The sequence below is a fragment of the Scardinius erythrophthalmus genome (genome assembly GCF_964197995.2).
Source record: "Scardinius erythrophthalmus genome assembly, chromosome: 14".
In the NCBI taxonomy this organism is placed as follows: domain Eukaryota; kingdom Metazoa; phylum Chordata; class Actinopteri; order Cypriniformes; family Leuciscidae; genus Scardinius; species Scardinius erythrophthalmus.
In genome coordinates, this window is record NC_138234.1 from 27,378,848 (window position 1) to 27,399,424 (window position 20,577).

General features: G+C 38.8%; 1 protein-coding gene across 3 annotated transcripts in view; it reads left to right on the top strand.

Annotated features, from left to right (window-relative positions):
• crebbpa (CREB binding lysine acetyltransferase a) overlaps nucleotides 1–20,577 on the top strand; it is a 61,523-nt gene that overhangs the window by 31,792 nt on the left and 9,154 nt on the right. Inside the window, exons 3-18 of one of the 3 annotated variants that reach the window (XM_081384267.1) lie at nucleotides 1,667–1,831; nucleotides 1,920–2,163; nucleotides 4,545–4,658; nucleotides 8,381–8,635; nucleotides 9,009–9,102; nucleotides 9,211–9,348; nucleotides 10,458–10,575; nucleotides 10,688–10,856; nucleotides 11,093–11,155; nucleotides 11,269–11,381; nucleotides 13,263–13,442; nucleotides 13,550–13,789; nucleotides 16,900–17,046; nucleotides 17,302–17,482; nucleotides 19,846–19,964; nucleotides 20,096–20,335. In XM_081384267.1, coding sequence (XP_081240393.1) covers nucleotides 1,667–1,831; nucleotides 1,920–2,163; nucleotides 4,545–4,658; nucleotides 8,381–8,635; nucleotides 9,009–9,102; nucleotides 9,211–9,348; nucleotides 10,458–10,575; nucleotides 10,688–10,856; nucleotides 11,093–11,155; nucleotides 11,269–11,381; nucleotides 13,263–13,442; nucleotides 13,550–13,789; nucleotides 16,900–17,046; nucleotides 17,302–17,482; nucleotides 19,846–19,964; nucleotides 20,096–20,335 — 2,580 coding nt within the window. The remainder of the gene's footprint in view (nucleotides 1–1,666; nucleotides 1,832–1,919; nucleotides 2,164–4,544; nucleotides 4,659–8,380; nucleotides 8,636–9,008; nucleotides 9,103–9,210; nucleotides 9,349–10,457; nucleotides 10,576–10,687; nucleotides 10,857–11,092; nucleotides 11,156–11,268; nucleotides 11,382–13,262; nucleotides 13,443–13,549; nucleotides 13,790–16,899; nucleotides 17,047–17,301; nucleotides 17,483–19,845; nucleotides 19,965–20,095; nucleotides 20,336–20,577) is intronic. The other 2 variants (XM_081384268.1, XM_081384269.1) reach the window with 2 other exon arrangements.

Sequence of the window (20,577 nt, forward strand, 5' to 3'; positions counted from 1 at the left end):
ATTTAGATGCATTTTAGATGCATGTGCAAATGCTCACATTATATGAATATAATGGCCAAATGTGTTTTGTGTTTTTTTCATAGAAATGTCTGCATTATGAAGATTTTTAGTGCCATCACTGAATAAAATTCATTGTTAATCAAAGGGTTATTGTCGTTAACTAAAACTAAAACCATAATCATTTTAGTTAACAGAAATAAAACAAATGCTAACTGAAATTAAATAAAATATACATAAAAAATAAACATATTTTATTTCAGCTAGTTGCCAAAGCAGCATTTCTCATTTTCATTTAGTTAACCTGGTGTAAAACTGACATAAAAAAGAATAAAAGTTAGACATATAAAGACTATAAAAACAAACTTAAATTACTAAAACTTTCAAATTAAAAATATATAATAAAAAAACTAATAGTACTCAATGATACTAAAATAACACATAATTGATTGTTTTCATTATTAATTAGGATATTCATTTTGAGATATTCTAAAGATTAAATGTAAGTGTTATTAAATTAAGGAATTTTAAGTGATTTTAACTGGAATTTTACAGTCCTTTTAACTGTAAAAAAGGAGAAATAAACACTCATATTGAATTCCCCTGACTGATAAAAAAATCACAGTTAAAACTATATCGCTGTCAGTTCGTATCATTTAACCCTCAGAGAGTCTTCGGTCACTTCTGACCGAAAAATTTTCTGTTTTGAATTTAAAAAAATCACAGCTTCATCGGAAGGTTATGATACTTGGTGACTTTTATGGCATTAGGTATGTGTATGCAAAAAAAAAAATTGAGGTCATGATCCGAGCATGCTAAGTGGTCGTAAAAAAAAGTCACACTCAGTGCCTTCGGTCAAAAATGACCGACCCATAGGAAATGAATGGGAAATTTACAAAAACACAAAAATTCTCAGAATTTTTGTCTGTACAATCTACAAATCGGTAAAAAATGGACTATAAATATTGCATAAATATTAATAAGTTCAATCAAATTGTCTCAAAATACTAAATTAAAAAGAATAAATATTATAGAACAAAAATAAATTGCATTGGTTTTTACTGGGATGGAGGAAGTTTCATTTTTAGGTGTCCGGTCACTTCTGACCGGGAAGGCACTGAGTGTGACTGCTAAACGAAGACTCTGAGGGTTAACTAATTCATAGGGTGCGCTGACACTTTGGCAGAATTTTGTGGACCGAAAAGGTCCATTGTTGTCACTAGTGAGGTGATGTATGAAGCACAGCTCACACATAAGTCACTTTCAAACAAACTAGTTTTATTTTGGTTAACACGGCATGTTTGCATGACGTAACATTCAACTTTGCTTTTCATTTATTACTTAAAGCTGTATTTTGTTGTTTTATTAACATTAATGAACATCTGCTGTCAGTATGAGATCAAATGCACGGACCGAAAAAACTGATAAACATCTGTTTTCTTTCTCAACTTATGACATAACCGAGAGAATACTTGCCGAGACGGGTATTTAGATGGGTATTTTGACAATTGTGCGTGCATGTGTCCTTTCAAGGGCAAGGAAACACAAAAGAGGAATCAATTCGGTGTACGAGCGCTATCTGAAACTGAAATTTTAGATGCGTGATTCTGTGTCTGGAACTTCTGATGACTCACCTGCAATGATATTTCCATTTTTCTTTCGTTTGTAGATGGGCATGGCAGGTGGCAACAGTCCGTTTGGTCAGTACCAGGGTGGAGGGACACAAATGGGCACGACCGGAGTGAACGCTCAGAATAAAGGCGGCCTTCCCAACAGCCTGCCCCCGTTTCCAACGGACCTAAAAGGAGCGACGGTCACCAGCGTGCCAAACATGGTGAGTTTCCCATCATGCACACAAACTGTATGGAGCTTGCAGGCCAAAGTTAATCCTGTGACGCCGTCGCCCGTTCTCTCACCCGCAGCCTCAGCAGCAGCAGGTGTCGGTGGGGATGGTGGCGGGTCAGAGCGTGTCCGCGGGCCCCACGGCCGACCCGGAGAAGCGTAAGCTGATCCAGCAGCAGCTGGTTCTGCTGCTCCACGCCCACAAGTGCCAGCGGCGCGAGCAGGCCAACGGAGAGGTGCGAGCCTGCGCCCTGCCCCACTGCAGGACCATGAAGAACGTCCTCAACCACATGACACACTGCCAGGCCGGCAAATCCTGCCAAGGTGAGTCGACATTGAATGAGTGTCGCACGCTGCTTTTGACCACAACATGAAAAGTTGTGCTGATAGTGTTACAGAAAGGCGATATTATAAAGTTGCTAAACAGAAGGTGGCAAGAATAGGCAATAAATAGAGAAAAGGTTTACTAAAGATTGGTTGAGAATGTTGTTCTAAAAAGTATTACAAGATCCATTTCTCTCAGATTTGAATTCCTAACACTTCTGGTTCCTTAATGATTCCATTCAGATTTATTTTAGTACTTATAAGTACTATAAGTATAAGAAATGCAATTCCATGTGTTTCATGCACAAACTTTTAACTACTTTTTTTTTATTAATATAATTAATGTTATGTTAATTTTGTTCATATTTTGCTAATTGATATTAATTTTAGTTATACAAATATTCATTAACTGGAATTGATAGGTTAACTTATAAAAAATATAAACAAATATGTGTGCACATTTTTTTATTTGTGGTATTTTATACAAATTAATGAAGAATTAATAATGTGAAGAATTACATGCATGAAAACAAAATATTCATTAATTAAAAATGTTTCTTATTTTCATGCATGTAATACAATATTATTTTCATTCAACATGAAATATTTATTAAAACGAGTTCAAATCTTTGGAACAAGGGTTGCGTGAAGAGTGATTTTCATGCAGAAAATTGTGTGTGTGTGCGCGTGTGAGGAGAGGGATAATCCATTGAGGTGTGTCTGCTGTATTTTGTGGGTTGAGGTGTGCAGTAGCAGACCTGTTTTAATCTGCTGTCTGTGCTCTGTTTAGTCTCAGCGAGAGTGGTAATGAGATGTTTTTTGTCTGATGTGGGGTTTGGAGCATTGTGTGCGTCAGAAAGAGCTGCAGCGCTTACACCTAGCTTTTTTAATAACATCCGATTTAATGGCACATTCGAAAGTCGCCCCATTGAGGTTTGTTACCACCACAATAAATGTTTATTTTTGGCCTAACACTTTTCGGTTCACAACTAGTAACGTTTCATTCACAAACACAGGGAATTTCCCGAGCAAATGCTTTGCTCCGTCTCAAATATAATAGTCCATTTAGAGAGAAACTCTTGCCTTTATGGTATAATGCAGTATTAAGGAGTTGGCAAACAGCAGGAGAGGGCTTACGGCGGCCCGATGCTGCCCGGCTGCTTTGCTCTTAGTGCCGTAGTTGTTGTTGGACCCGGAGCACAGGGCTTCATTTCAACTCAAACGCAAGCGTGGTGCCAAACGTACCTCCACGCTGCCAGCTCATTTCCTGTTGTTCCCTGCCCGCGGTGACACCCGTATCTCTCCCTCTCTCTCGGACTCCTGGGGAAAGTGAACGTCTGTAGAGATCATTCTTAAAGCGTCATGTTCTTGCAGACAGTGTTTAAAGCATCCTGTAGGCTCTCTTGGCAGAACTCGCTTCCTTTTAGAACCATCAACATTGTTATGCTTGCACCTCATTCAAACCAGTAAATCACAGCAGCAGTAAATCATAATTGTCAATATTGGAAACAGGCAATGTGACAACTTGGTCGCTGTGTATGATATAAAAAAGATACTTGAGTTCAGTAACTAATTATATTTACTCAAATACTTAACAGCACTGCTTTAAAAATACTTGAGGAATAACAGGGCCTGGATTTCATTTTGGAGGCGACTCTATGCATTTGTGTTTTTACAATGGGGTAATTTTGTTACACCCAGCACGAGGAAGCTTTTTTTGAAATTCAATTATTTTGTAAATTCAATTCAAAAGACAAGTAAACAAGAACAAACTAACAAATTAAAAAGCAGAAGCACAAATAAATGCAATAAAATAAAAATACAAAGGAAAGGCAGAGTGCTTTAAGGTTTTCAGGTAGGACCAACAGTATTCAGGTACAGGAATACTACAGATATTGAATAAATTGAATGTTTCATTGTATAAATTAAATAGATATTCATTCTTCTCTGTATCTTTTGTTGTTTGATTAACATTAATGACACAGACAGCAGCAGGTAATTAGGCTGCTGTCACTTTAAGAGCTAATGCACAGATCCAATTTACTGATACACATGCATTTTCTTTCTCAACTGTTTACGTTCACATCAAGACATGACTGACTGTGTTTATGTAAGTACTTGCCAAGACGGGCATTTTGACAATTTTGTGCATTTCTGACCATTTAAGTGCAATAATCCGTGGAAAAGCACTCAGTTTGGCACTTGTGAGCTGTTTGAGAGGCAGCTTTGTGTGTGCTACTGAATGCTTTAAAATCACATCTGTGTGTGCGTCTGCTGCGTACAGCTCCGTGAAGACCTGCTTTCCCACGGGACCTTTTTTGCTCCCAGTTTTGCAACATTTGTACTTTGGCTCAGGCTTTCTTCTCTCTCTGTCTCTGCAGTGGCTCACTGTGCTTCATCGAGGCAGATCATCTCGCACTGGAAGAACTGCACGAGACACGACTGTCCCGTCTGCCTCCCGCTGAAGAACGCCAGTGACAAGCGCAACCAGCAACGTGAGTCTTTCCGGCGTCAAACATCCGCCTCTTCTTTACTTCACTACAATATAAAATAATTATGTACTGTTAATAATTCTGTATTTTTATGTTGATAATTATTTATATATTTATATTACATCTGAAATTATAATACTAATTATGTATTATAGCTGGATTTAGTTTATAAAAAAAATTAAATGTCTGTGAAAGAACAAATGGAAGCTTGAGAATTATAAATTATGAAATATACAATGATGACAATGATTCAAAGTAGATTTGTCTAGATTCCAGCTTTGCACTCTTTGGATGCTTTCTCAACTAACTTCCCCATGTGGAAAAAGTACGCTTTAGCTTACTTTTAAAATAGTATTTGGACACAGTATACTTTAAAAGAATACACTTAAAGGGATAGTTCACTTTGAAATAAAATTTTGGTATGTTTTAGCTTACCTCAAGGGCATCCAAGATGTAGGTGTCTTTTTTTCCGCAGTAGTTTCAATTTTGATATTTTTAGGTCAAACCGTTCTTGTCTGACAGTCATATAATGCAGGTCTATGGTCACTGTCTCAAAGAGCATGCACAGAGTCCAAATTAAAACAATTCCCCATCGTCCAAATTAAACAATTCCCCATCGTAAGTACACATTGATGGCCTAAGACACGAAACGAGCGGTTTGTGTGAGAAAACGAACAGTATTTATATCGTGTTTACCTCTTATACACAGCACACGTCCAAGTGATCTGAGGGCGCGGGCGCTTCCTGGTGTGTGACGTGTGCGCAGACTGGTATACACTAGATGCCGCCTTAAAGTCATTAGTTCCAATGAACTGCCGTAGACAAGGCGACATCTAGTGTATATATCTATGCACCAGTCTGCGTTAATTTGGACGACGGGGAATTGTTTTAATTTGGACTCTGTGCATGCTCTTTGAGACAGTGACCATAGACCTGCATTATATGACTGACAGACAAGAACGGTTTGACCTAAAAATATCAAAATTGAAACTACTGCGGAAACAAAGACACCTACATCTTGGATGCCCTTCAGGTAAGCTAAAACATACCAAAATTAAATTTCAAAGTGAACTATCCCTTTAAGTAGTTCAAAATTAATTACATGTTTCAGACACTTAATTACATGTTAACTGCCATCAAATGAGAATGTTTTATAGTTTAATTTTAAATTAAATGCATTTTTTTAAGTAGGACTTGACATCTTTATATTTAATTTCATAATTACTTCTGTTGAGATTTAAGATAACATTTATTTGAATGAATGAATGAATTATAGTATTTATTTGAATTAATGAGATGAGAGATGCGTGTGTGAATTACCTGCGTCTGTTCAGAGTAGGGATGTCCCGATCCGATCCACGGCATCGGTATCGTGCCGATACTGGCCCAAAACGCTAGATCGGATATCGGAGGGGAGAAAAAAAATTATCCGATACCTATGATCCGATACCCATTAGGGGTGGAACGGTACGTATTCGTACTGAACGTACGTTCGGTGCATGGATTTACACAGAGAATACACGGTATAAAAATAAATAAATCTCGCGTGCACATTAATTAATGTAATACGAAACTAACGTTACTGTTAGATACGCGCATATGCGGGTTCTTTAGGGACACCTAATCTGTAGCCCGCCTTAGCTCTGAACGCGCGTCTATCGCTTCAAACGCTCACTTTATCATTATACGCGCGCGGCGCGTCCTATTCGCTTTGGACGCACGAATGGATTCAAACTGTTCAAGCATCGAACTAGACGCGATAGACGCAAATTTGACGCTCTATTCGCGTTTTGGTGTGAACGCAGCAAAATGAACAGGCTGCGATGTCAAGATTGCAATGCTGGTGTGTGTGTGTGTGTGTGTGTCAGAGAGAGAGGCACGGGCGCGATCGAACAGTGGAAACAAAAAAAACATACTCCGTCATTTTCATACAGGACATCATTAAAACTGGAAAAAGTGTTTAGCCTTCTTATATTTGTGTAAAACCCAACATTGTGCTTTTGTCAAACTGTAAACCAGGGTTCACCAATCTCGGTCCTGGAGGGCCGCTGTCCTGCAGAGTTTAGCTCCAACCAGCTCCAACACACCTGTTTGAAAGTTTCTAGTATGCCTAGTGAGACCTTGATTAGCTGGTTCAGGTGTGTTTAATTGGGGCTGGAGCTAAACTCTGCAGGACAGCGGCCCTCCAGGACCGAGATTGGTGAACCCTGCTGTAAACTCTTGTCAAACTGTAACTGTCACTCAACCAAAATCACACACACACACACACACACACACACACACACACACACACACACACGCGCACACGCTGTTTAAAAGCAAAAATGATCTCATCTTTTGGACATTCATCATATTGCATTGGTTTTCATTTCTTGTCCTAAAACAGAGCACTAATCTGTTTATTTTTAAGTTACACATTCTACATTGAATAAAAAAGAAAATCAAATGTGTTTTTAAAAGTAGTATTATTTTATACAGAAATAAATTATTTATAATTCAGATGAGAATAAAGTTAAAGTTAATTAAAATTTAAAGGAAACAAATATATTGATCTGAAATATAGCAAATTAATTTTAAATTCATTCAGGTTACCAAACATATCTCAAGGTCTTTTGAATAAAGGCTGGCAGTCTTTCATTATCAACTGTTGTTGTGGACTATATACTGGAGAAGTATTTGTTCTCCATTTGAGTGAGATGTTTTTAAGTGGCTAATTGAGGAAAGTGCTTCCATTATATTTTATTATTAGTAGTATTAGTTCAAGAATAAAATAAAAATATCGGATTGATATCGGTATCGGCAAATAGCCAAAGCTGCGGCATCGGTATCGGTATCGGAAGTGAAAAAGTGGTATCGGGACATCCCTAGTTCAGAGTCTCTTTTTTTCTATTAACAAACGAAGCTGTGAGTTTCAGAATAGCCGCTATTTTATTACCAAAAGTCGCGGGACCGCGTTGATAACAAGATTCTGTGCTTCTGAATTTTTCTGTGTGTGCACTGCAACCTCCGTTCTTCTACAATTAAGTGCACTACTTTTTTACAAGCTTTAAACAGTATCCAACAGTATCCAAAACACTATTTTTCTAAGTTATGCTTTAAACAGTATCCATTAAAATAGTTGTAATCACTGTTTATATTTGTCCACAGAGCTGTTATGAAGCATTTAAACGTTTAGATCAAAATTCAGAATTAAAACAAATTCAGTTGCATGGTGTTTTCTGGATATGTAGATATTCGGTTGGATTCTGCGAGGAAAGGCGTCATTGTAGTTCAGTAGCTGTGAGTGTGTGAATGTTTTATGTGGCCCGTGTATGTTTGCTGAGGAGGAGGGGCTCGAAAGATGAGGAGAATCGTGCCGCCCCACTGGCCGAGCGCGCCGGTGACTCATTAAAATCTCACGCTGTTACAGACCTGCAAACTGCCTCTCCCTCTTCAAAGCGTCTCTCATCATGACTCTGAGAGTGCGAGGCAGTTAAAGTGTTTGTTTTTGCGCTGCGGGATTTACATGTTGGAGAGTCTGTGTTGTGATATTTCTTCCTCATGCAAATGGCGTCTCGGACCCACTCCCTTTCCTTTCTACTTTCCTCAGTTTTTTCCCCACAAATAATGTTTTCTTCCAGATGGCTGTTTGGCAGGTTTTGATTTTTTTTTTTTTTATATCTTGTTTGAAATATGCAGATGTCGCCTTCCCAGAAGGCTTCTAACATCTCTTTCCTGCATTACAGCAATGCTGAGTCCCCCCAACGCTGGTCTGCAATCCCCCATCGGGTCGGTCGGCACGGGGCAGCAGACGGCGCCCGCTCTACCCAGCTCCACACCCATCGACCCCAGCTCCATGAAACGGGCATACGCTGCCCTCGGTCTCCCCTACAGCAACCAGAGCCCCACACAGACCCAGACCCCTGCACAGACGCAGGGCCCCGGGCAGCCGACTGCACAGACGCCACACCAGCAGCAAATTAGAACCATCAATGCGCTCGGTAAACACTTAATTACTTTATTGCAAAGAAATATATTAATAATAATAATAGTAGTAAATAGTAGTAATAATATGCAACATGCATATATATATATATATATATATATATATATATATATATATATATATATATATATATATATATATATATGCATTTTTGGGGGGGGAAATTTAAATAATATAGATTTTGCCATTGCTGCTGATAAATAAATAAATATATTAAATTAAAACAAGTACATATATATTGTTAAAATATATGAAATTTGTATATAAATGATATATAAACTACAGTATATATAGTATTTTATTTATGTATATTTATTTATTGTTATAATTGTATATATGTATTTTTATTTGTTTATTTTTTTGTCCAGGGGGTGGTCAGTTGAACCAAATCGGCGTCCCGACATCAGAACAGTCTAAGCTGCTCCCAGATGGCACCATGTCGTCAACACTTAACTCTAACAAGTACGACACGGACACACACCAACCAAAACACACCTCCAGCTCTTAATTGCTAAAAATTGATGTTTTAAATCTGTGTGCTAACTAAGTCTCCTGATTCCCCTGGCGCAGTCAGCTGATGCCGGACGGCACTACGGTAGGCAGCATGGGTAACCTGCCCACAGCGGCCCCTCTGTCAGCCACCGGTGTGAGGAAAGCCTGGCACGAGCATGTCACTCAGGACCTCCGTAACCACCTCGTACACAAACTGTTAGTAAAAGCTGCTCTTGCACTATGTAGATTTAGTCATTTAGGGTTCAATTCTCACTATTAACTATGACTTTTGTCTCAATAAACTCATAAATACTGCTTATTAATAGTAAGGTAGTTAAGTTTAGGTATTGGGTGGGATTAAGATGCCTGCTAATAAGCAACTAGTGAATAGTAAGAATTGGACCCTAAACTTAAGAGTGTTACCATATATTTTAAATATTTTTGCTCACCAAGGCTGCTTTTATTTAATCAAAAATGCAGTAAAAACGGTAATATTGTGAAATATTTTTGCAATTTTGAAAGTTTTTATTTTCATATTTAATATTATTTTAATTCTAATATTTTGTTTTAATATTTTAAGATGTAATTTATTCCTGTGATCGAAGCTGAATTTTCAGCATCATTACTCTACTATTGCACAATAACAATTTATCAAATAATTGATGTTTTTCCTTATTATAAAAATGGGACAGGAGACATGTACAAGCAAAATTATTTAATTTATTTGAATACAAAAAGTGTGCTAGGTTTTTTCTGTTTATTTGATAATTATGGAATTATGTATATTACCATTGGATTAAATGCACTATGCAGTTTATTTTGTAACCAAAATAAGCAGATAAAAATTGGTTCATCATTACGTGGGACTTTTTTTAGTATCTTTTTTTTTAATCATTATTTTGAAATGATTACTTTTTACAGTAAGCACTCTTACAACCATCTAAAACACATTACAATACAAACGCCATAAAGTAAACAATGTCATAATTCATCAAGAGTAGATCATAAGCATTTACTGGGCATTAATAAACAGTTTTTTCTGAAACCTCGAGCTTGTAGAACAGCGCAACAGTGCCATTTTTTCACTTTGAAATGTTCAGCAAATCATCGCCTATTGAAGTTTAATATTCACATTGAGCTGTATTGCGTTTCCTGTTTCCGTGACCAAATTTAAGACCTCTTAAAGTAAAAAAAAATAAAATAAGGCTTCAGCTATAACATTTATGTATATTTTAAATTTGTCCTGTTGAATCCAGGGGGATTGTTCTTTGTAATAAGTAACTTAAACTTAGAAAAAACGTAGTTTTGGTCTCTGTGTGTTTTAGTGTGCAGGCCATCTTCCCTACGCCAGACCCCGCCGCCCTGAAGGACCGCCGTATGGAGAACCTGGTGGCGTACGCACGAAAAGTGGAGGGGGATATGTACGAGTCCGCCAACAGCAGGGTGAGCGCAAACCAACAGTCAAGCTTACACCTCATCCTAAAGGTGGATAAAGTAAAGTGAAAGTTCTTCAGTACTGTTGATTTTAATAACGTAGTCTGTGTGTGTTGTACAGGACGAGTACTATCACTTCCTGGCGGAGAAGATCTATAAGATCCAGAAAGAACTGGAGGAGAAGAGAAGGTCTCGATTACAGAAGCAGATTATTAACCAGGCACCCATGACTGCAGCGGGACAACAGCCACCGGCCCTCAACCAGCCTAATGTCATGGGACCTCGGCAGAGTGAGTCATTTATGCTACATTATCACCAAATATTGGATTCAATCGTTTCGTCAATTGGGGGAGAAGTTGTTATACCCTATGTGAGTAAGTTTTAGTCCAATGTGATAACATTAATTAGCAGGGAGAAAAAACTCTTTCGGTCAAAATAACCTGAACACAACATGAGGTTTAAAAACACACAAATGCACGAACTTTGCAGGTTTTCTGATCTCATTTTGTCTCGTCCCTCTCTTCAGATGGACCCGTGCCTATGCCTAATGTGCCAAATCCGATCATCAATCGCATGCAGGTGTCTCAAGGTACTTCGCCAGTCCCATTCGCCGCAAATCATGTCTGGGGAAACACATTTGTTTTCTCAACTTTAAACAAAAAACTCTGCGTTATCAATCTTGTGTGATGTGTTCTCCAACAGGGATGAATCCATTCAGTGCAATTCCCAATGTGCCGATGTCTCAGGCTCCCATGGCAACACGTGCTGCCTCTCCGATAAACCATCAACAGATCAACATGAACCAAGTCCCTACGGTCAGTCTTCATTTCTGGCTCCTTGCTCAATCAATCAATCAATCAATAAAATGTTATTTATATATCACTTTTCCAAACAAATCAATGCAGTTCAAAGTATTTTACAGGAGGCAAGAACAAGAAATTGACACTAGGATTAAAATAAGACCCAATAATAGATTATAACAATAACATTAAAAGTTAAAAGCATAAAATGGTGAAAAAAAAAAAAAAATTAGTGATGATTAACAGTGTTTCCCTTACAATGTATTCAGCAGCGGCGCAGCGCCGCCACTGGATTTTCAGCGCCGCTGCAAAATCTTCACATGATCAGTAATATCACGACATTCACTTCATTCACACACTAAAAACACTGAGATATGACGACCGGCGGCGCTGCTAATGCGGTGGATCTGAATCCACTTGTTGACAAGAGAGGAGGAAAGAGCCACATATGGAAATATTTTCGATTAGGCTAATGTCACGTTGCCATAAGAGGCCGTTCACATAGCGCGTTTTTTGCGAGTGCAAATTTAAAATGCAGACGCGGCACGCTCGTTTTTCCAGGCGGTCCTCTCTGTTCATGTTTGCATAGCAACGAGAGAGAGAGAGAGAGGGAGGGAGGGAGGGAGGCGTGTAAAGTGTTTACTTGTATGTGTGTGTGCGCGCGCGCGTGTGTGTGTGTGAGGCGCGGGCGCGATCGAACAGTGGAAAATAAAAACATACTCCCGTCATTTTGTTTATACAGGACATCATTCAAACTGTTTGTTACTGTTAATTAAAATTTTAAGGAAAACAAATATATTAATCTGAAATGTAGCAAATAAATTTTCAATTCATTCAGGTACAATTACCAAACATATCTCAAGGTCTTTTATTAATTTAATTAATAAACTAATTATATAAAACTATTGTCAGTGCACTACAAATAAACTGGTTCTATGCCTTTACTTTATTAATAAAACTTATTTAAAAAATTCAAGGCTTAAGTAATTTATTTTCCTTTGGTGGTACAGCCTGAGACATGCACAAGCCTTCTGCATTTTTGTTTTGCTTTTCCCTCCATTGTACCGAACTCGTAACGAACCGTGATGTCTGAACCGAACCGTGACTTCTGTGTACCGTTCCACCCCTAATTTTTACCGAATATTAACATTTTTCAGTGAAAAAAAAAAATCACAGAAAAAATATTCACCTTTAAGTTATTTCTAGGTGAAGACAGACCTGAGGAATAGGCTACAAGGACAGCATGGCCACGTGCATGCGTGTCACCATTAATGCCCCCCCCACAATAGCATTCAATTACCAAAGAGCCTTAGAGATCTTCTATGAAAAGCCCAGAAAAATTAAGTGCTCACAGATTGGGTGTGGCCTTTGCCAGTAAGATAAAATTTTCAATAAATTGTAAATAATCTTTCTCTGAGTTGTTCTGTTTCATTTTTCCCCTATCAATTTCTACATTATAGCTGAAAATTAACACAAAAGAAAAACATGAATAATCCTGTTAACATGAATTATAAAATGACGGTTTCTGTTTGTGACCAGTTCAAGGTACGTGTTGCAATAATCATGCCTTGAATCTGTTGATGGTATATTTGTATGTCTCAAAATGTCCATTTCTATCCACAAAACTTGCCAGAAGTCATGGTTTAAGGGGTTATTTAAAAAAAAATCTTCCGGAGGTGCATGCCCACGTAACAAAACGTAACAGCACCGCTGCTGGAAAAATTTCTAGGGGAAACACTGATTAATTTAAACATGTACTAAAGTCAATGTACTATTACAAGAAAGCCACACTAAAAAGGTATTTTTCATTTAGGTTTAAAACTTTCAATATTTTCTGAACACGCATCTCATTGTTTATTTCTCACCAATTTTTTCCTCTTTTTTTTTTTCTTTCAGATAAATATGTCTCCCACTCGAATGCCCCCAACGCAAGGCATGTTGGGAGCTCACGCTGGGAACATGGTGGCGCAGACGGCCAACCAGACGCCGTTCATGGCTCAACCGCAGTTCCCTGCCAACACCAATGCCATGAATGTTAACATGGGCCAGCCCAACGCGCAGGCGGCCGTTTCACAGGTGCACACATGCACTCACGTTCCTAAAGTAACCTCATTCCGCATGGCGATTTCCCCTCTTAACATGTTTTGTCCCTGCTTGTGTGCGTGCAATCTCTCCTTCCCCAGCAGCAGCCGAACGCTAACCTCCCCCTGAATGCACTTGGGCCCTTGGGCCCCTCACTAGGCTGCCCCGCGCCCCCTCAGGCTCCACTCCGCGCCACACCACCCCCCAACGCCACCGCCAGCACCACTAACCTGCCAGCAGCACTGCAGCCCAGTCAGGCCTCCACACCCAACCCCGCCCCTGCTCAGGGCACCCCGCCCCACATGCAGCCCCAGGCGGAGCTGCCCCTCCCTGGAACACCGGTGAGACCCCGCAGAGCCGTCCTCAAATAACCGTTACCAAACCTAGTGAGCTGCCCCATATAGGCAGCATCCTGACCCAAATGAAACCTTATATCCAACTCATTCAGGACATGGACAGAAATGTTTTAGGCACCACACAAATTGCACTTCATATGAAACTAGGGCTACATGATTTGGAGGAATTAATTGCGATTAATTCTCCCTTTTTCTTTGTTTTAAAAAAAAAATTTGATCGCAATTTAAAATGCGTTTTGTTTTGAAGAGGCCAGGTTTGCTATGCTTGTTTGTAGTGCTGCACAATTTGGCCCAAATATGTGTGATTTTATATATCAATATGACTATAAAATATTAACCCTAAACCAGAAATAATAATACTAATTATAATAATAATAATTATTATTACTAAATAAAATATTAAAAATAATATAATTTTATTTTACAGTACAACTGTAAAATTACAGTAATATTTATGACTGTCTTAAAGGGATAGTTGACCCAAAAATGAAAATTCTGTCATCATTTACTCTCCCTCAAGTTGCATAAACCTGTATGAGTTTCTTTCTTTACAAAAGGAAGATATTTTGAAGAATGTGGGTAACCAAACAGTTGACGGTAGCTATTGACTTCCATAGTATGAAAAAAAATATACTGTGGAAGTCAATGGGGTCCATCAACTGTTTGGTTACCCACATTCTTCAAAATATCATCTTTTGTGTTCAACAGAAGAAAAAAAACACTCGTACAGTGGAACAACTTGAGGGTGAGTAAATGATGAATATTCATTTTGGAGGAACGATATCTTTAATATCTTAATTTTCAAACGGTAAACCAGGGGTCGGCAACCCGCGGCTCTAGAGCCGCATGCGGCTCTTAAGCGCCGCCCTAGTGGCTCCCTGGAGCTTTTTCAAAAATATGAAAATGGAAAAAATATTTTTTGTTTTAATATAATTTCTGTAGGAGGAAAAACATGACAAACATTCTTAACCCTTTCGCACGTACGATCACATCGGTCGGTGTGATTAGAACGGTCAGTGCATCACGTGATCAACTGCTAAATTCAAATGTGCTCTCACCCTATGGCTCTCACGCGTTGGCTGGCGCTGAGCCAGAGACAGGCGCGCTCAGAGCTGTCATATAACACAACTTTTCAGTGTTTTCAACCACATAATGTTTATTTTAGGTTTCAGACATATAATACTAAAAAAAAATAAAAAATACATTTAACGTTAGAGTTTGTAAAATACATACTGATGTTAAAGGAAGAGGCAATAATAACCATTTCCATTATAATTAGACACGTTTTATTCATATTAGATACACATTGTGTAAGTAACTTTAAAGTTTACTCTATTCTTCTCCCATTTCACCAGCCACTTACTTTTATGTATTTCGGGAGAAGTGGATGAATTCACGTGTTGTAAATCCAACAGATCCGACAGCTCAACTAACGCGATCGTTATAAAGGTGTTTAAACAACAAAACGCTTCCACTTGCATATATTTGACAATCGGAATATCAGATATTTCATGCCATATCTAACAAATTTGTGAATATTTTGAATAAAAAAGGAAAAATGACATAAAAGCAGATCATCATTCATTCAGCTCTGTTGCTGCTGCGGTGTGTCACGTGACACGCAATGCCGCGTCACCATGGAAACCATAAAGTGACATTCTAAATAATGGTCGCCTTGAAAAACTCATGCAGGGGGGAATCAGTAGAATACTGAATACTGTCAGTCAGAATATTTTAAACTTACGTGTGAAAGGGTTAAAGTTTTTCAACGTTGTAAACATAATACACGAATAAATAAATCGAAACATAATACATTAAAATGATAATGGAAGTTAAACTTAAAGCACGATTGTACAGCAGATTAGTCACGTGGTGCGTCATTCTCTCCAGGATGTGCTGCAGGGACAATAAACATTTAATAATGAATGCTCATTATGTATTTGTAGCCTACTTATCATTTTGATACTAGGGGGCTAATAAAGCTAATATAGACACTTACAGCATGTGTTGCCTTCATTATAAGGCTTATAAGGCTTTTAATTTTTTGCGGCTCCAGACAGATTTTTTTTTTTTTTTTCGGTCCAATATGGCTCTTTCAACATTTTGGGTTGCCGACCCCTGCGGTAAACCATCAAGCTTTTATTTTGGTAAAATTTTTTGCACTCTTTGGTTACATTTTTAAGCTTATTGCAGTTCATTCTGTGATTACATTTTTCATGAAGGATACATGAACTGCTGCATGATTTTTGGACGAAAGCCGACTGGTTTCACCTCGCGTCGCCTGCATCCAGGCCAAAAGTTGCTCTTGAGCACACAGCAAAGACTACAACCAATGGCCAACTGGCAAGTACGTCCTGTGCCTGCGTGAGGGGAAATAACTCAAGTTGTTATTCGAAATTTGTTCCATTCCTTATTTAAAAAGGGAAACCGGAAGAGCTAGGATATAAAACAGTGCTGGTTTACCTCTTGACTATCGTTAACCATCGTTTGCTTGCTGCGTAACTTCCATTTGTCTTTTTGTGTACTAGTTCGCTAAGCCAGTCAGAGTGATTCAGCACGCTCGGTTGACCAAAAAGCTGCTGACAGGGGTCTGACTAGTGCTGACGATGCAGAACGCATTTAAAAAAAAAAAAAAAATGTGTACATACACTCAACGACGGCCTGACATTGGTCAACGTCTTGGTGTGTAACGGCCTTTAATGTTCGGGAACTTTTGCAGTTATTCAGCAAATGTTTGTGGCTGAAATCCAGTCATTTTAATAGCATGAAATCGAGATGGTAAAAGATTTCCCCATGCAAATTTCGCAACGGGTTCAGGTCATTCACACATTCGCCTGTGTTGACCAACAGAAATCTGCTTCATACATCACTACAAAATAGAACATGGACCTTTTTTGCTCGTGAAATTTCACCAACTTTAGGGGAAAAGGCTCAACTTTGACCTCAGTAGGGCCGCTCACTAGGTTTTGGAACAAAGTTATGTTATTGTAATCAAGCAAAACTGCCAAAAATGAGACGGTAATTTTTCAGTTTTAAGACAAAATTCAAATGAAAATGTTTTAAAGGTAGAAAATCAGACACACTCTCTCTTTCAGAGTGGTGAAAACCGTGTGCCCACTCCTGCATCAGCAGCCAGCGCCGAGCTGCACTCCCAGCATGCCGTGCCTGACGTACCGCCCAGTGACACTAAAACAGAAGAGCAGGACTATGACATAAGCATCAAAACAGAGCCCAAGATGGAGGTGTGTATTACATTTATAGATTGTATATATGTATTGTATATTATATTCAGATTTCTGGAGTAATGATGCTTAAAATTCAGCTTTGAATCACAGGAATAAGTTACATTTTAATATATATATTCAAATAGAAAATACAATATTACAGTTTTTACTGTATTTCTTGAGCATAAGAGACTTTTTCCAAGAAACAATTTTACCGACCCCAAACTTGGCATGAGTGTGTCAGATTCTGATGATGTTTCTGGTCTCTGTTAGATGGAGGACGACACAGGCTCCCTATTGGTCAAAAAGGAGGAGCAAGAGGGGTTGGAGGCCAAGCAGGAGCCAATGGAGGCGGAAGACAAGAAGATGGACTTGAAGACCGAGACCAAAGAGGAGGATGAAAGCAGGACAAACGGCACAACGTCCTCTTCGCCGCCCCAGTCTCGCAGGAAAAGTATGAACCTATATTTCTCTTATGTGAGCTCTACAATTCTCTGTCCTTGTAGGTTTTGTTGTTGTTAGTCTCATGAAAGATACCATATTATGCCCCTTTTCAAAGTCTTCATTTTGTTTTTGGGGTCCACTAGAAGAAGAGGTTTTCATGTTCAACAATGTTAATTATTTTTCACATATTCTCAATTGTTGCAGCTCCTCTCTTTCCAGTCTGTTAGTAACGTTCTGTTTAGTTTCTGTCTCTCTGAAGCCCCTCCTTCTGAAAAGCACAATGTTCTCTAATTGGTTGACCACTTTGGCCGTGTTTGGGAAATGTCACGCCCCTTACCATAACCATGAGTTTTAACACAATACTAACTAACCCAACCAGGCGCCGCCTCTTTATTTTGCATATGCCTTGGACAGAAATTATGTGGGATTATGTGATGTGTTCGTTCCTGGAAGAAAACTCAAGACTACAATGGAGGCATTTCAGGGAGTTCAGAAACAGTGAGCTCTGATGTAGAGAATGACTCCAGGGCTCGCAAAATCGCCTGCCCGACGTCCCGGGGCTATTGTGTTTTCCAGTCGGGCTACCAAAATGCATAACCAGCCTGCCCGACGGGCTATCTGAAATAGTGTTCGCTTCAGTTTTGTTATTTAATCAGATTCAGCGCGTTCTTCATCTTCAATCCGCAGCGGCGGAGAGCAGAGCCAGAGAGCGCACGTCAGAAAGGGGTGTGTGTGTGTGTGTGTGTGTGTTAATTTGAGTCTCATTGGTCTGTCAATGTCAGAATATTTGAGATGACCAATCAAATCAAAGTAGGCGGGCTTTATGTTCACAAGAAGCTGCAGAGCGCGAATTTGAGCAGAGCGACTCGACGCTTCAGTTTACGGCCAAGTGCGAGATAAGATGTAAGTAGCTAAACTAAACATTTCATATTTGACAGCTTTTTTAGGTCATAAATGTAAAACGAATGACAAAATTAATCAGACAAATGAATATACTTTTGTCGAATCTCGCCATTTTGAACTGAAAATAGGCCTATGTAACGTGACTAATAATTAGTTTACTGTCATTGTGAGGGGACATTAGCATTAACAAATCCGTTTTCATGTTAGGCACAAGATTAATACTGAATGTGTACATGTTGAGAATTAATATGCAATTTGTAGCCTTCAGTAAATTAAAAAACTTCAGCTTTAGGAGGGGAAGAGACAGGGCAAGATGAGGAGACTGAGAGAAAAAGAAAGAGTGATGGATAAGAAGTGAGAGCAGGTATTGACACAATCTACTGCCCACTGACATTGTTTTAAAGCTATTTCTTATCCTTTTTTGGCCTTCAAACGTCTTGAAATGGACATATCAGAGAAATAAAAAATTTGAACCCCCTAATAACCTTAAATGTAGGACCTATTTGATTATAAAGCCCTTTATTAGGAATAAGATCAATAATGAATGTGTACATACTGTGAATGAATTTAATAAACTTAGTTAGGCTACCTAGCTTTCCTAGTAGCTTTCAGTAAATTAATGCGTCTGAGAAAATGATTCATAAATCAACCTATCAGTTGACCCTAAGTTTACTTCACTGACAGACAAAAATGAAAATATATCAGTATATACCTAATATATACCTATATCAGTCAAAGCTCAGCTTTAGGAGGGGAAGAGACAGAGCAAGAGAAAAACAAAGAGAATAGGAGTGTGATGCTGATGAGGAGAGAAAAATAATCAGCTGCCCTCTTACATGGATTTAAAGCTATTGTTATCCAATTTTTTTGGCCCTCAAAACATCTTAAAATGCACATATGTAGATCAGAGAAATCAACATTTTCTCGGGGGTGCCCCTGAACCCCCCTCACTAGCCTACCTCACATTCGGGACCTCCGTGATGATAAAACCCTGCCATCTGCATGTTAATGAAACTTAATAGTGAGCATTAGACCCTAAACTAAAGTGTTACTTTTTTATTTTATCATACCCTCATTGGGGGCTGAGCCACAGACACAGACGGATTCATGTTCCATACTGGCCACACACCTTTCAGTTCAGTTAGAACCAGATGCATATTTGTTGATATTTTGTGTTTTGAAAAAGTTTTTGATTCATTGTTTTGACTCCTAACCAATATTCTAGATTAATAAAATTGACTTTTTATCTGGGCTAGTCAAATTCATTTCGGGCTACCAAAATCTGAAGAGTGCCTGCCCGAAGGGCTACCAGCGATTTTGAAATTTTGCGAGCCCTGGACTCTTTCTGGAGTGACATGGTGCTGCATTATGCACTAAAGAAAGTTGAAAATGTGAAAAAGCATAATAGGTCCTCATTAATCTTTTGTCTGTCCCTGTCTTTTGTGTTTCTTGCTCTCTCTTTCTTCTCAGTCTTTAAGCCGGAAGAATTGCGACAGGCGTTGATGCCGACGCTGGAGTCTCTGTACAGGCAGGATCCAGAGTCTCTGCCCTTCCGACAGCCTGTGGACCCGACACTTCTGGGCATCCCTGTGAGTCTTAAATACATACGTGCTTGCATCTCTGTGAAATGACTGGAAAAATATATCTAATACCCAAGTGTGGAAACTGTACGAGTACATATTTGACTGAATTATGAAGGGGTTTCCTTTCCTGCCTTTAGGACTACTTCGATATCGTGAAGAACCCCATTGACCTGTCCACTATCAAGCGCAAACTAGACACGGGTCAGTATCAGGAGCCCTGGCAGTACGTAGACGACGTGTGGCTGATGTTCAACAACGCGTGGCTGTACAACAGGAAGACATCGCGCGTGTACAAGTACTGCTCTAAACTGGCGGAGGTGTTCGAGCAGGAGATCGACCCGGTCATGCAGGGCCTCGGCTACTGCTGCGGGAGGAAGGTGAGATGATCACTGACTTTCAGCTCCGATTCTGTTGTCATATTAATTTCACAGATAATAACATAAAGTAATAATAATGTGCAAATAAATGTATTATTGAATACAGAACTGAACAATAACACTATTGTCTTTTAAGAGCTGCTTTACTGCAGAATTGAAGTTTTGCATATCTGATTCTGTTATTTTCCTGTTATCACTGTAAAGCTGCTTTGAAACAATCTGTATTATATAAAATGCTATTT